The 17,412-nt window shown below is 42.3% G+C and overlaps 1 protein-coding gene across 1 annotated transcript; it reads right to left on the reverse strand.

The window, feature by feature from the left end:
* Nucleotides 1-6,284: 6,284 nt before the first annotated feature.
* On the reverse strand, nt 6,285-12,108 carry TLNRD1 (talin rod domain containing 1). Its single transcript, XM_089539051.1, has 2 exons — nt 11,722-12,108; nt 6,285-9,859 (listed from the first exon to the last, which is right to left on the reverse strand). The coding sequence occupies exon 2, from the start codon at nt 9,439-9,441 to the stop codon at nt 8,383-8,385; it is 1,059 nt and encodes a 352-aa protein (XP_089395177.1). The 5' UTR covers nt 9,442-9,859; nt 11,722-12,108; the 3' UTR covers nt 6,285-8,382.
* Nucleotides 12,109-17,412: the final 5,304 nt, after the last annotated feature.

Here is a 17,412-nt window from a genome sequence, read left to right on the forward strand (position 1 = left end):
ACTTACACTGATACCACTCCCATTGTTCTATCATGAGCTGGGAAAGAAAGAACAAACACAGAACTGTATCACATCGGGAACTGCCTTGGGCTTTGTCCACTGAATGCTTTGCTACCCATCACCCCTGCTAATCTGAAATAATGTTCCCGTGCACACTTTCCTCCCAGCAAAGGAAGAATACAAATGTGACAAATTATTAGACAATGTTTAAAACCCACATTCAGTTTGCCCTGGTCACATGCATCAATAGAATTACCTTATTTTGATATTTATAAAGAGATGACAGGCAAAGAGAATGAAAGGGAAAAGAAAGTCAGATACATACATGATAAATCATTTAAGAATGGGAACCCCCATACAAAGTACTGGATTTAGTAGGCCCTTAATTTTAGAAGTTGAGGGCTTCTAGAGCATGGTACCTTAGAGATTTTTAAAAGACTATAATCACCATCATGCCCAACAATCAAACTCTGACGACTGGGTTTGATGACAGTTGTTGTCCAAAATATCTGGGGACAACCTGACTGAAAATGACTGCTGTAGTTCTCTTAAACAGCAACCTTAGGCAGATATGAAGTCAAAGGCTTTCATGGCCGGCATCCATAGTTTTTTGTGGATTTTTCAGGCTATGTGGCCGTGTTCTAGAAGAGTTTATTCTTGACGTTTTGCGAGCACCTGGTGTAACGTCAGGAATAAACTCTTCTAGAACATGGCCACATAGCCCAAAAAACCCACAAAAAACCTTAGGCAGATATGCTATAGGTACAGCATCTGTCAGTACTAAGATGCAGCAACAGCCATTTCACTTTTGTGCTGGCATCCTGTTAAGTTTCCCTTACTCATGTACAGCCAACCCTTTATATCCATGGATTCCTTATCCATGGATTCAAGCATACATGACTTGGCGGAAATATATATATATATATATATATATATATATATATATATTCCAAAAAGCAATTCTTTACATTTAATGTGACTTGAGCATCTCGGATTTTGGCACTCACGGAAGTGGGGCGGGTGTGTGTGTGTCCTGGAAGCAAATACCAAGGGCCCACTATATATGTCCTTTTTGTGCATTGTAGAAGCTGATATTCCCTTCTTCCCTCCACAGTCCCACCTCTGAAGCCCCCCACACAGCCATTCTGTGCTTCATGGGAAACAGGCAGAATAGGAGATGTGTCTGCTATGTCCCCATAGCCAGATGCAAAATGATGCCATCAACACTGAGATCTATTGGGATTCTCTGGAGTTCTCAAGCACTGTTGTTTTTCCTATTTTGCAACTGTTAAACCTATTAATGCTCTTCTGATATTACCACTTGTTATTTTCAGATACTGTATATGTGTATATTTATTCACTGGAATAATCTACATACAACAAAGGGGGGAAATTGAAAAGTCATTTTAGTTCCCTGACAAGTTTCAAAACTTCATATATATAAAGCAGCCATCAGATAAAAACATACAAACGAGGCTTATCTTAGTTATTTTTAAAGTCATCTAATATTACAATCACAAAACTAATTACTGTCTGCTTTTAAAATTGCACATAACTACTAAGTTGGTTGACTATGGCACACCTCACCATAAAAATCCTATACATTCAGAATTCAATGGACTCGGCTCCTAGGCAAGAGCAGTTTAAGGCAGCTGGGGTTTCAAAGCAGTTCCAAAATTAGTCTGAATGTGCACAAATTCTAGAAATACTAGCATAGAAACTGATTAGTTTAATAAATCGCAGACAAATTGCAACAGACAACAGCAGAAATTTTTTTTTATCGTATGTTCACCCATTTTCAGCCCTGTAACTTCAGTGAAGCCAACAGCCTCATCTAATGCATTTTTACTGTTATTCAACCTAGAAAGTGTTGATAAGCAAAAATAACCCAATGCAAAATGATACACAGCATACCTGCAAAGCAAAATATGTGGGAGAAGGGAATACTGAGAATTGTGGAGATGATACCCTCAGAGCCACATGGGGTTGGGGCGAAACAATCTATGGAGCATAGCAACAAGTTGTGAACAGAATCTAAAAGCAAACGTCTTCCACAGAGCATCCCTCAAATCGCATGTTACAGAGAAGTAAAAGTGAGAAACAGTATACGCATGTGCATTCAGAATGAAGAAGGACCAGGCAACTCAAGAAAGCACTACCAGCACAATATGTTCAAAGATCATTTATAGTCCAACCCTTTGCATGCAATAACAAGAAAAATAAGCGGAGCTATACAATTGCACTTCTTTGAGGCGATACTTTTACCTTCCACCAACATTCAATGTTATGCAAACATTCACCATCATACAGTGCAAGGAAGTGAATCATTTAAGCTTTTTAAGTTTAAGCTCTCAAGTGCAGAACAGTTGTGGGGTGTGCATATTTCGGTGATATTACTCACCCAACAGTCACTCAGTCACCCCATCCCAGCAGAAACCCATTCACTCCAGGAAGGAGTCAACACCGTCACACAGACCCACTGTGACATCCCATTTAAGCAGATAGACACATGCCCAATCCCTCAAAGTCAGACACACAAACACACTCATCCCCTACAGAAAACAAGCAAACCCTCCCTACTCAGTCCTGCTTCCAGTGAACTTTCCCATCTCCCTTTTCCTTCTCTCTCAACCTCCTTTGTTGTTGTATGCCCTCAAGTCAATTTTGACTTATGGCTACCCTAAGGCAAATCTATCACTTGGTTTGCTTAGCAAAACTTGTTCACAGAGAACTTGCTATTGCCTTCCTCTTTGGCTTGAGAGTATAACTTGCCCAAAGCCACCCAGTGGGTTTTCACGGCCAAGTGGAGATTTGAACCTTGGCCTTCTAGAGTCTTAGTCCAACATTCAAACCACTACATCATCCTGGCTCTCCCCCTCAAGTGCCCTACAACCCAGGGCAGAGATGCACAGGCAAAATGAATATGTGATATATTTTTTAAAGCTTTGTCAGGAGTGGCTGAGCCAGTGTGGTGTAGTGGTTTGAGCATGACTCTGGAGACCAGGGTTCAAATCCCAGTTCGGTCATGAAACCCACTGGGTGACCTTGGACAAGTCAGACTCTTGCAGCCTCAGAAGATGGCAATGGCAAACCTTATCTACAAATCTTGCCAAGAATACCCCATTATAGGATTGCCATGAGTTGGAAACTGCTTAAAGCCATATAACAACAACAGGATTGGTTATGGGCAAGCTCAACAGGTGTTATTTTTACAAAACAACATTCTGGGTCTTGTAGAGCTGCAGGAGACCCCTGATATATCCATTTATGGGAGGCAAGGAGATCAATCTTTTCTAGCACTCTTTCTATTTACATTCCACTACTAAGCTCAGGGGAACGTTTTGGGAATGGCCACCTACTAAGTATGCTCAGTAGCCACTGGCTTTCTCCAGCCAGCAATGAAGAAATGTTCTGAGCGTATCCATGGCATGGTCAGTGGCTCCCCAAGGAGCAATGAAGGACTCAGGAGAGGCACGAAGTGGCTGGAAAGCTACACCTTCTTCTCCAGCACTGTGTCCCTTGTAAGTGAGGGTCCTGGAGCAAACAGACAAATTGAACCAAATGAAATTGATAACCAGGCACTGCTTCCAGCTAAGCAAATACAGGATTTCTGCCAAGTGCAGTCTGAATTGCCTCCAAGTGAGCAGTCACCTTTGTTTGTCTTTGCAAAACATCCATGACCTGGACAAAAGCAAGTCAACAGATAGGGAAGACAGCCAGAATGGTGCGTCAAACTATGTGAAGTACAGGACAGCTCTTCCCACCATGTGACAAGGACCAGTTGGCTACAACTGGTGGGTTTTTTCTTTCTTAAAAACTTGCTAGGGACTGGCAGCCAATGGCTCCTGGACCACTGTCTTGAGTAGGACCAAACTAGGAAAACTCTTGAATGGTTCAAAACTTTTGATATACTTCTAAAACTCTCAATATATCTCAAATGTTCTCAATATCACAAAATTTTCCATGGCGATTATAATGCAGTGGTGGGATTAATCTAGATGTTGCTCAGTTGGAATTCCAGTCTTCCTCCCTCCTGCAAAAAGCTATTCTGGCCAAGGCAATTGGGTCTTGCAACTTATCATCCAATATAGAAAAACCCAGATTCTCCCATCTGACCTCTTGTGTCCTTCATACATTTTTGCCATATCTGAAAAAGGCCTAGCCAATGTGAGACATGGAAAATGGAGAAATTAGGACTCAGTGACCCCATGGGAATCCTGTCATTTTAGCATTCTATCAAATTAGACAGGAGATTTAATAACTTCTTTAATAACTTCTTCACTATAATCATTATACGACAGATCCCTGGGGCTGGCGTGACCCAATATGCAAGTATCAGCAGCTACCTGGGATGGCCAAATTATCAAGGCTCACGGGGACTTTATCCTTCAAAGAGAAACACAATGCATTTCTCCAACTCAACACACAATTTTCACCTGACAAGCAGTTGGACAGTGAGTTCTGTTCATTCGAGACACAATAATGCTAAACATTCATACAACGCTTCAAGCAACTGGCATATTTCATATGAATTATCCCCAGTAGCACTTGCAACAATTCTGTAAGGCAAAGATGGGGAATGTATGGCCATCAAGATGCTGTTGGATTGCAACAACCATCAGGTTAGCCAGCATAGGCAAGACTAGTGAGACTAATGGGAGCTGCAAGGCAACATCTAGAAGGCTGAACGTTCTCCAACCCTCCTGTAAGATGAGACAATATTGTTATCCCCCATATGGCAAAGGAGGGATGACAGAGGCTAAAATACTTGCTTAAGATCACTAGTGACTTTATACCAGAGGCGAGATTCAAGATGACAACTTTCAGATTCCCTTGGGAGTAAATTTTGAATGCTGCTCCTCGGCATGTTAAGTCTCATTACTGTTTAGTAACTTCGCATATTGCCCTTCTTTCAAGGAAATAAAGTGCATCTCTTGATTTAAGCTTCCAGTCCCAAGCAACCTTGTGTGGTACATTAAGCTGAGAGCAAATGGACCACAATTACCTAATGAGCTTCAAGGTTGAATGGGAATTTGAATGCAGCCATCTTCAGCCTAGCACTACCACTCTATCCACAACACTACATCAGTTTAATCTGATTTTACTCTAATTTGTATATTTGGGATTATAGGGATAGAGTACAATTATATGCATGTCTATTAAAAGATAAATCCCATGGATAAACAGTATGAGGTAGTAGGGTTTAGGATGCTGGACTGAGATATGAGAGATCCAGGATTTAGCCCACACTGAGCCATAAAGTTCACTAGGTAATAATGTGGTCTACTTCACAGGGTTATGGGGAGGATAAAATGTTGAAAATGAAAGCCCTGAACTCACTGGGGGAAAGACAAGACACAAATGTAACAAACAAATGAATAAATACAATGAATTGGATTTTTAGGATGGATTACAAACAGGTAGTGAGAATTTTATTCTGTTCAATTCTGGTAAGAATGTAACAAAATAAGGAAACGTCTTCAGGGTGGAAAAAGCTTGGCATTTTAAAAAAGTTGAAACATATTGATTTGTCCCTCCACTTCAAGGGCACCTCAGCTTTCTCTGGGGTTTGCCTCCCTGTATATTCACCCTTATTGCTGAATTGGAGTCGTTTCTGTAATAAGCTTGAATAAATAAGCTTGAATTTTAAAACTGCACACTATATACGCCTGAATTTTAAATCTGTAGTCCTAAACTGCAAGTCATAAGCAATTTTAAAATTCAAAATCGCAGGCCTAAACTGCAAGCTACATAAGCATGCCTTTTAAGGCTGCAAGCCTAGAACTGTTTAGGCTTGGTGTTATGAGAGTCAAGCTTGTAAAGGGAATGTGTGGCCCTACATGCGTTGTTTGACTGCAACTCCCATCACTACTTGCTAGCTGGCGATGGCTGATGGGAACTGCAATCCAACAGCATCTGGACCATTCCCCATTCCCAACCCATACTGGGCAGTAATACCCACTGAAGACTTATTTCTGAGTGGAGATGTATACAAACCTGCTGTTTGAGCTGTCACAAACATCCAAGCCAAACCCCAACCACATCAAATGACCTTCCAAACACCTCCCCTTTTCCCCCTAAACCATCAGACATACGCAACACACACACACAACTAGGTTGAAGAAAATACACACAAACAGAAGATCCTGTAGTTTAAAACATAAATTAAGTTATCAGATCATTGAAATGTACATTCGAAGCACACCCGAACCACCCACTCCCTGGGGAACAACTCAAAGCACAGGGTGCTGTTGCTTAAATATTAAGAGATGCAGAGAAGGACATCTGAGAAACAATATTTTAATAGATGAAATAAATACTCCAGTACATGCAAGATTAAAAACAATCTGACACCCAAACAAATAATAATAATAAAAAACCCAAATCACTTTCCTGTTATAGTGTAATATCACCCACCCCATTTTTTGAAACACACTCACAGTAGCTTTTCCCCGCAGTTTGGAAATCCAATCCAACCTTCACTCCTTTTCCATGCCACGCAGCACTTCTAAGCTAACACTTGATTCAAAAGTAATCACACAAAACAACAAACAACAAAAAAGGAAGCTACATCCATCATTAAAATTTTTGCTTCTTTCAGACCGTAGGAAAACTGAGGTAACTTTTTTTTTTCTTCCTGCACACGTGAATAGTAAAATTTAGAAGGGAAATTCTGGAAGACTAAAAGAAATAAAAATCGCCCAAAATATCCCACCCTCAAAAAAAAGTGTTAAAACCGCACCCAGTGCAATTAAGGCTCTTTTTCCTCCAAAAGACTCTCATTTTCATCCCCATCTAAAAGGGGAAAAAAATTAAAATTAATCTGTTGTTTTACTTGTTTATAGGCCTTAACTAAATTGCTTGTTTGTAAGCCCTGACATATAGTTATTTAGTCACTTTGCAAATCAGCTTCCCAAAATATTGTGTGCATGTGCTTTCACACTGCCTGTCGACTTATGGCAAGCCCATGACTTTCATGGCATTTTCTTAGGCAAGGAATACCCAGAGGTGGGTTTGCCAGTTCCTTCCTCGAAATGTAGCCTACAGCACCTGATATTCATTGGTCGTCCCCCATCCAAGCACTGATCAGGATTCATCCTGCTTAGCTTTCAAGATCAGATGGGATCTGGTGCCTTTTAGGGTATTTACGCTGCATTTCTCAAAGTGACTAGCTTTAAAAAAATTGTACTACTGTACTTTGATGGGGTCTGGCAGCAGAGGGATAGACATTTCTACTTGTCTTCATCAGAAGCCCATCAGGTTCTACACCCAGAGGACCAGAACTTAGAAAAGTTGCTTTTTGAACTAAAACTCTGAGACCAAAATCCTATTAAGTCCCTATTAGAGTACACAAATGCTACCAGTGGGGTTGATCTATGTCAGAGGTGGGCAAAGTTTGGCACATGGGATGCATGCAGTTCCCCAGGGGTCCAAAAATGGAAGGAGACATAAATGACCCAAAATGACCTCTAAGGTTTGTGGAAGGCATTGCCACCACGTCTGGTGCTCTCCTGAACCCTTGGAAGTTAATACAAGGTTTTGCAAAAATTTCCCCCCCAAAAAAGGTTTCCCCCCCCTTCCAATGACCCAAAATACTCTGTAAGGGCCCAAGAAGACTCCAAAACATAGTGAGAATGCCCCAATGTCTACCAGAAAGCATTTGGAGGTGAGACTTCAAAGATCTCCTGTAAGCTAATACAACCCCTAGCCCAGTGGTTCCCAAATTTTGGTCCTCTAGTTGTTTTGGACTTCAACTCTCAGAATTCCAGACCGGTGACCAAGCTGGCTGGGGCTTCTGGGAGTTGAAGTCCAAAACACCTGGAGGACCATAGTTTGGGAATCACTGCCCTAGACTCTTCCACAGTTGTCCACCCAATCTATGTGTTGACTTGTTATTTAACAATTGATTCAATGGAGCTACCTTAGCTGGGACTAATTCAGGCCAAAAATATCCCTCAGACAGCATGGCCAATTGCTAGAAATTCTGTGTTATGTAGTCCAAAAAGTGGCTTTCACCCCCAATCTCTTCCTCCAGCCTTCTGTCTTGGCTACATGAAACTCCAAAACCTATGGGGTTCCCATTTACCTCTGGCTCCCAGGCAAGGCTTTGAATTTGGTCAATATCCCTCTGCCCTCTCTCCCTAAAAATTCATCATTAATTATTTCTGCAAAGATGAAAAAGTGGAACTTTGCTACCTCAACATGCCAAAACAATAACAATAACGATGATGATAATAATAATAATCCTTGCAATCCAATGACTGGGCTCATCTACACAAATTCTTTGGTATACACAAAACACAGGGCTGGGGAGAGGACCTAGTTATGTTTCTGTTGAGCAGTGGCCATGCTTTCTAAATGGGAAAGAAAAGAAAAATAAGATTAATTCACAGAATTGGAGTTTGTCGGCGGTAAAGTCCGAGGCGATGATCTTTCTCTTAGTGCCTGAGATAACAGGTTGCAGCCATCAGAGACAGCGCAAGCCGAGTTCCTCAACCTTTCCCTGCATTCAGTCACCTTGGAGCTACTTTCGGTGTGTTGGGCTAGATCCCTGAGGCATTGAGTAAGAAGCACGCAAGCAGAGACGACGCTCATGGCGCCTCCCAAAATGGCTGTCTGCACAGCTTTACCCTCTGGGTTGATGGTGGCTGCTTTGCCCAAAAACTGAGGCTCAGTGGCAAAGCCCACCAGAGCATAGACGGACTGGACCAAGGGCCCACTGAACAAGATGCATCTGTTGCGCGTCAGTTCGCTGGGCGAAGTCTTGACCTCCTTGACGCATGCCAAGAGGGCTGAAGCACTGGTGCTCATGCACTTGACGCTGAGCTTGAACTGCTCTTTGGCAAACTTATCCTTGGATTTCTCGCTGGCCGTGACGCAGGCGTCCGTCAGGAACTTCAAATTCTTGGACATGTTCTGAGAAACCTCCAGCAGGAGCTGCGGGCTCATGTCCACCAAAGGTGTGGTCTTCAAGATACCGCACCCATGTTCCACCTCATGCTTACACCTGGTCACCTTGTAGCGATCCACCAATCCAGGCAATGCCGGTTGAGCCCCTGGCGTCTCCACAGCTGCCAAGTAGGCAGCGTGGGCAGAGCACTCGGTCAAGGAGACCACCAGGTCACCCATCTCCATCAGGATGTCCCCCACCTCTGTGAAACGTCCCATGTTCAGCTGGCTCTGGACATCGTGGGTCAGGATTGAGAGGCCTTTTGTCCGGGCGATGATGGTGTCACGACACTTCTCAAAGGACTCCCCAAATACAGACAGGCTCTCTGTGTTGACCGGCCGGCTCTCGCTGGACAAGAGGAGCAAATCGGCCACCAGTTGCATCTTGATCTTGCAGTGGTCACAGATGGAAATCAGCTTCTTCCTCTGCAATGTGCTGCCGCTGGGAGTAGATACCTCGCTAGTGGACTTGCCAGAGCCACTGCTAGCCATAGTGCCTGGGGAGCAAGCGCATGCCTCGTGGGACCCCACTTCCACCACCGCTCCCCCTCTGCCTGCCTCCCAAGGAGTCCCTGCTGAGCCCGGCAAGATCTCTCTGCCTTTTCCGCACCATCATTCCATTAATGTCCCCGAGTTAAAATTAAAGGCCTGGAGGACTGGCAGAAGCGAGAACGGAGGCAGCAGAGGGGCAATCCAAGCCGAATCAAGCAAGGTGGCACCTTTTCACTTATTCCACAGCCACGGCGAAAGGATACAAAAATGGCTAGGCTTCTTCATTCATGAAGCTAGAGTTGCTGGCCCACCGGTGGGTGCTCTTTCTGCCGCTTGGGAACAGTTCCTCTGGGATTCCTCAACGGCATGATCAGCTCTCTATGTCCTGTCTCTTCAGTGGTGAGCTAATGGGTCATCCCTTGGAGAAATGTCAGAGAGAGAAACCAACATTTATGTTTTTGCCATTGCAATAACAACAATGAAGAAATACAGTCAGTCCGTCATATCCACAGAGTCTTTATCCATAGATTCAAGCATCCACAGATTGAGACTTGATATAATGAGACTTGAGCGTCCATGGATTTTGTATCCACGGGGGGTTCCTGGAACCAGACTTCAGCGGATAACACCATACTGCTATTGATAAAAGTTTCTAACTAAATTAATGAAACTGGATGTATTAATTTACAAGGAAGACCCAAGGCACAAACCCAAATGGTCATGTTTGCAATCCTGTTGAGCTTCTCCACGATCAAGGGCTGTCCCCTTGGCCTGGAAGGAGTGAGCCATGGGTTCCTTTAAAACAATCTCTCAACCTCTGAAATAATATTCAGCTCTCAGGGAACTTCTGTTTAAAAACTATGGGTCTCAGGGACCCCCTGTTTAAAAATGATGGACCCCAGGGACTCCCTGTTTAAAAACTACAGGTCTCAGGAAACCTCTGTTTAAAAAAATATGGCTCTCAGGGACCCTCTGTTCAAAAATTATAGGTTTCAGGCAACTTCTCTTTAAAAGCTCTGTATCTCAGGGAACCTCTATTTAAAAACTATAGGTCTCAGGGAACCTTTTAAAAAAACTATGGGTCTTAGGGACCTGCTGTTCAAAAACTATAGATCCCAGGCACCCTCTGTTTAAATGCTTTGTATCTCAGGGAACCTCTTTTTAAAAACTATAGGTCTCAGGGACCCTGTTTATAAACTATGGCTCTCGGGGGACTTCTTTTTAAAAATGCTGGTTTGTAGGGAAACCCAGTTTAAAAACTACAGGTCTCAGGGACCCCTATTTAACAATTCTGGGTCTCAGGGTTTATGGTGACTGTAAAGCGAACCTATCATGGGATCTTCTTGGCAAGTTTCCCCATTTAAAAATTCTGGGTCTCAGGGAATCTGTTTAAAAACTATGCGTGTCAGGAAACTATATGTTTCAGGGAACCCTGCCTAAAAATTATAGGACTCGGGGAACCTCTGTTTAGAAACCATCGATCTCAGAGACACTTTGTATCTCAGGAAAACCCTGTTTAAAAACTGCAGGTCTCAGGGAACCTCTATTTAAAAACTAGGCCTCAGGGAACCTTTATTTAGACACTTATAAGTCTCAGCAGGGAGACCTTGATCAAAAGCTCTGGTTCTCAGGGAACCTCTCTTTACAAGTCTCTTGGACCCCCTGTTTATAAACTATAGGTCTCAGGGAACCTTCATTTAGGAACTATAAGTCCTTGCCCCCCCCCCTTGTTTAAAAGCTCTAGTTCTCAGGGAACCTCTGTTTAAAAACCATAGGTCTCTCAGGGAACCTTTCTTTGGAAACTGTAACTCCCAGGGAGCCCTTGTTCAAAAGCTCTGGTTCTTGGGGACCCCCAGTTTCAAAACCATAAGGAACCTCTGTTTAGACACTTAAAGTCACAGGGGCCCCGTTTGAAAGCTCTGGTTCTCAGGGAGCCTCCCTTTAGAAACCCCAGCCCTTAGGGCACCTCTCTTTAGAAACTGTAAAGCCCTGGGACCCCTGTTTACAAACTCTGCTTCTCAGGGGGGCCTTGGGCAGAAAAACACCTCCCAAATATATATATATCTCGTTTCTTTCTTTTCTTTTTAAGAGACCTTGGGATCCCTTTCCTTTCCAACCTCCCAAGAAAAAGCTTCTTTCCCCCTCTCTCTGCCTTGCAGCTGAGGGTGTGGTCCCATTGAACCGGCCAAGCGGTGCTATCCCGCGATCGCCTCGCATCGTCCGCACCACCACTTCCTCCTCCCTTTGCAACCCTTTGGCATCCCTTTGGCCCCCATTTACCCTCTTGGTTAGGGCTGCCAACTCCGGAACAAGAGGCATCTCCTCTCCTCTCCTTCCTTCCTTCTTTTCCTTCTTCCTTCCTTCTTTCTTTCTTTTCTTCTTTCCTTCCTTCTTCCTTCTCAGGCGTCCAGCTTGCAAGGCTTGGGCCCCAGGAGGCTCCTTTGGCAGCCCAGGCTCCTCTGGCCTCGCTCCTCCTCTCCTTCCATCCTCCACTCCCTCTTCTGCTTCCTTCCCTTCTTCTTTTTTCCCCCCTTTCCTCCCTTGGCAACTTTGTAACAAATGGAAGGCAACTCCTGGGCTCTTCTTGCAAGATGCCTCCTCCAAGCCTTATCCCCTCCTCCTCCTCCTCCTCGGTTGCATTGGCTTTTCTCCTCCTTTCCTTTCCTTCCCTTTCTTTTTTTCCCTCCCTCCTTCCCTCCTCTGCAACCTTTTCTCCCCCCAGATCCCCGCCTTTTTTCTGCCTCTGATGGCCGCCCTGCCTTTTAAAGGGGCTCCTGGTTTGGAAAGGGCTCCTCCCCAGGAAGAAAGGGAAGGGGAAAGAAAGGAAGGAAGGAGAAGAAGAGAGAGATAGAGAGACAGTGGATGCAGCATCATGACCCCATTTCACACACACGCTTTTGCCATTTTTATTTTTATTTTATTTTAATTTTCATATTTTATTCTAATATTTTATTTTATTTTAACTTTATTTTAATATAATTTTAATTTAATTTTTATTCTAATATTTTATTTTATTTTATGGCTGCGACTGCCCACTTGCTTAGATATATATATATATATATATATATACACACACACACACACACACACACACACACACTTTTGTGGGTTTTTTGGGCTCTGTGGCCACGTTCTAGAAGAGACGTTTTGCCATCACCTGTGGCTGGCATCTTCAGAGAATGAAGATGCCAGCCACAGATCTCTGAAGATGCCAGTCACAGATGATGGTTTTCTTAATATGCCCTCTCTAGGAGTATCTAGGTCCTCCAGCTGAACTCCATGGTCAACTTTAACCAAAGGTCATGCTGAAGGGCCTACTAGAGATTCCTAGAGAGAACACTCCACTAGACATTTGCAGCTCCTCCAGCACAATTCTGTGGTCAATGTCTGGCAGATGTTGACCATAGGGTTGCACTGGAGGACCTAGAGATTCCTGAGAAGGTAAAAACATAGTGTTTTTGTTATTTGTGGTTTTTCCACATTCATGGGGGTCCTGTGCCCCTAACCCCAGCGAATGTGGAGGGATGAGTGTACAGTCAGCCCTCAGCTTTCGCAGGGGATATGTTCCAGACCCCCCCCCCCCCCGCAAAAATGGAAACTCACACATATTCAAACCCCATAGGTTTGAACAGGGATGCATGCATGTGAGCAGCTGTGGGCACGCGCCTCAGACATGCGCCCCATTTTAATCCCCTCCGTTTACTCTTCGCAAGTAAGCAAGGGTCGCGGATCTGAAGTCCATGCAAACAGAGGGGGACTGTATCTTAAAAAGAGAAATACTAAAAAGCTTTCCAGTTTTCTAAGCGTTGGGTTTTTTGCTAAGTTCTCTCTCTCTCTCTCTCTCTCTCTCTCTCCTGGTCATTGTCCACCGCCTGCTCTTCATGGATGTGTGTGTGTTGTTGGTGGTGGTTTGTTTTTGTTTTTGTTTGTGAGGTGGTGCTAGGTCTGGAATCAGAATGATAGAGTTGGAAGGGCCATCCAGGAACAGAGAATCAAAGCACTCCTGAGAGATGGCCATCCAGCCTCTGTTTAAAAACCAAGGAGACTTCACCACTCTATTCTACTGTCACTTTTACTGTCAGGAGGTTCCTCCTAATGTTGAGGTGGAATCTCTTTTCCTCTAGTTTGCATCCATTGCTCTGGATCCTATTCTCCGGAGCAGCAGAAAACAAGCTCCCTCCATTCTCAATATGGCATCCCTTCAGATACTGAAACATGGCTATCATGTCACCTCTTCTCCAGGCTAAACATCCCCAGCTCCCTAAGCCATTCCTCATAGCGTATGGTTTCCAGACTCTTCAGCGTTTTGGTGCCCCTCCTCTGGACATGCTCCAGTTTCTCAACATCCTTTTTGAATTGTGGTGCCCAGAACTGGACACAGTATTCCAGGTGAGGCCTGGTCAAAGCAGAATCGAGTGGCACTATTACTTCCTTTGATCTAGAATTCAAAGATATAGCCATGTTACTCTGTAGAATCAGTATGTAGCATGATCTTGTAGCACCTTTGAGACTCACTGAAAGAAAGATGTTGGTAGCATGAGCTTTTATAGATCTAAAGTCTACTTCCTCAGATACATTGAGAGGAGTGGAAACCAGGGATAAATTAATGTGTTGCTTGAAACAAACTTTTTTTAAAAACAGATTATGTGCATTACAGCAAACGGAGTGGAGGTTGTCACCTCTGATCTTGAGCATGCTAGTAGCACATTCAGATTTGCTTTTTGTCATTTTAAAATGGTCTTCCTGCTACCTGACATTTTCTTCCAGGTGGACTACAAAGCCCTCAATGTGATTGTTGGCTGGTAACACATTCTGCCATGAGGAGTAAGGATGTCTTTTAAGCATGGAATCACATCTTTTACCGGCATTCTCACTTATTTCTGCATAGATGTTTCACCTGGCCTTCAATCCCGTTGCCTGTTAAAGATTAATAAGGAATGATGCCAAAGGTTTGTAGTGAGTGATATGTTTATTTTACCTAGACAGCGTGATCTACTGTAAATAACAGCAATAAGTGGCTGGCTGCAATGATCCCTCAGTAAATCACAGATTGGTGAAATTACTTGCGGTATGTGCTGTATCACTGCCTCCTCTCTGCCTCCTCTCTTCCAGTCAAGAAGCGTGGTCTGCAAAATTCAGTTAGAGCATGTTTTAATTTTAGGAGACTAGGGTCCAAACCACACTGCAGAAACAATCCGGTTTCAGACTGCTTTAACTGCCCTGGCTCAGTGTTAGGGAATCCTGGGAACTAAAGGGAGGTGTTTTTATGCAAGGGCCCCCTGAGAACTAGACTTTTTAAACAGGGGGTCCCTGAGACTTACAGTTTCCAAATAAAGGTTCCCTAACATCTATGGTTTTTAAACAGAGGTTCACTGAAACCTATAGTTTTTCGGGGGGGGGGGGGGGGGGGGCAGAGACTTAGGACTTTATCACATGAAGGAGATCGGGAGTTTATCCCATGAATACCCCAGAAATATCGCATCATTACGTGAAACGATTTTAAATGACACCGCACAAAACCTGCCATTAAAGTGGTTACAAAGAAGCATTAACACGCATCTTTCTACTTTCTGGATCTCAGTGACAATACATTTCCTATATCACTTTACTTGCATAATTGCGTGTGATAATTCACGCAACTAACATTTTTGCTTTATTTGCAGGATGCTTTAAATGCACTTTAATCCTTCTATATTGCCAAAACTGGCTGAAAAGGGGGTCCCTGAGATCCATAGTTCCTAAAAAGATGTTCTCAGAGACCTATAGTTTTTAAATAGAGGTTGCCTGAGATACGTACACATTTTTTAAACCAGGAGTAAAACCTATAGTTTCTAAAAAGGAGATCCCGGAGACCCCATAGTTCCTAAACAGAGGTTCCCTGATACCTACAGCTTTTAAACAGGAGGTTCCTGAGATTTATAGTTCCTAAACGTAGGTTCCCTGAGACCCATAGTTTTAACAGGGGGTCCCCAGTGGGTTCCATGGCTGAGCTGGGAATTGAACCCTAAACTTCAGTGTTGTAGTCCTGAATTTACGTGAATTCGAATTGTGTTCGAACTGATTTCCCATTGCCCAAAAATAGCTTGCCATTGCCCGAAATTGCGTGTGATCACTTCTCACGCAATAACCTGAAACCCCATGATTGCGTCCAGACTGACTTCCCATTGCCTGAAATTGCATGTGGTAGTCTATCATGCAATAACATTAAACCCCATGATTGTGTTCAGATTGCCACTGGATTATACTTCCAGTTTCCCTTGTCCGATAAAGTCCTATATCTCTTATTTGAGGGTTTTGAGAGCTTGTCTCTTATAGGTCTGGCAGCTGTCCCTTATTATATGAGACGTTGCCATATTTGAGGACTGGAGACCTTTTCCTTTTGTACAGACTGAATGACACACGAAAAAGTGTGCACCATACAGTTCATTAATGTGGACAATATGTTAATTTTGCAGAGAAACACATGGCTCAGTTAATTGAAATCAATACTTTCATTTGGTATCGTGGATGAGCACAAACTTTCCATAGTGACTTCCCGGTTATGAACAATTACAATTCTCCCTTATTGCTGTTTTGAAACTTTAGCAAAAGCAACACTGCATATGTAGTTTTTAATCTTATACTGTTTAATCTGGTTTTAAGGGGGGGGAGCACTATGTATATATGGATGTATTTTAACTTGTTGTATGCCACTTTGGTTGCCTGGCAAAAAGCGGGATAGAAATAAAATTTATTATTATTATTATTATTATTATTGTTATTATTTTATTTACTAATGGCACTTTTGTTTTATTTTCATTGATATTTAGTTTATTTTAATACACTAGAAAAGCACAGCTAGCACCAAACCCAATGTTAAAAAAAAAAAAATCTAACAGAAAATGTAGGCCGCATCCACACTGAAGAAATAATCCAGGTTGACACCACTTCAATTGCCGCGTTTCAGTGCTGTGGAATTCTGGGAACTGTGGTTTGTTGTGGCACCAGAGCTCTATGACAGTAAATGCTAAATGTCTTGCAAAACTACAGATCTCAGAATTCCCTAGCATTGAGTTGTGGCAGTTAAACCGGAGTCAAGCAGCATTATTCCTGCACTACAGATGAAGCCAAAGAGTGATATAAGTACAAAACACACTGCAGAAATAATCCAGTTTGAGACTGATTTAACGGCCCTGGCTCAGTGCTAGGGAAGTGGGATTTATGCTTTTGAGAGACATTTTAGCCTTCTCTGTCAGAGACCTCTGGTGCCACAACAAACTACAATTCCCAGGATGCCCTAGCACTGAGGCATCACAAATTGTATTGTTTTCTCCATTGTGTTTGGGACCATAGTAGCATTGCCTGGTTCTGATGTGGCCTCTTGCTTATATACTTACAGATTCTCTCATATTCTTTAATTTAGCTAATAAATATACAATATAATATTTCTATATAATATACAATATACACAAAATATAATTTCATATACACTATTTTATTTTATAATATATATGTGTGTGTGTGTGTGTGTGTGTGTGTGTGTATATATATATATATATATATATATATATATATAATATGCAATATACATATAATGTCATATACTACACTGTTTTATTTTTATTCATTTTTGGAATTTGGAAGCCAAAACAAAGGAAACAATATTATATTGTATATTATATGCAATATATTATATTATAGTATATATGCACATATGTATATGTGTGTGTATTATATATCTATATCTCTATATTATAAATATACATATTACATTGTATATAAAATAAAAATAAAATAGTGTATACCATATATATATATATATATATACACACACACACACACATATCTTAAATAAATAGTGTGTGTGTGTGAGTGTATATATATTTATATATCATATCCATTGTTTTATTTTACATGTAATATATATAAATATGTGTGTGTGTGTGTGTGTGTATATATATATATATATATATATATAATATCCAATTTTAT

The sequence above is a fragment of the Sceloporus occidentalis genome, unplaced genomic scaffold (assembly GCF_023333645.1).
Source record: "Sceloporus occidentalis isolate IW3139 unplaced genomic scaffold, rSceOcc1.0.p SCAF_9, whole genome shotgun sequence".
Lineage (NCBI taxonomy): Eukaryota > Metazoa > Chordata > Lepidosauria > Squamata > Phrynosomatidae > Sceloporus > Sceloporus occidentalis.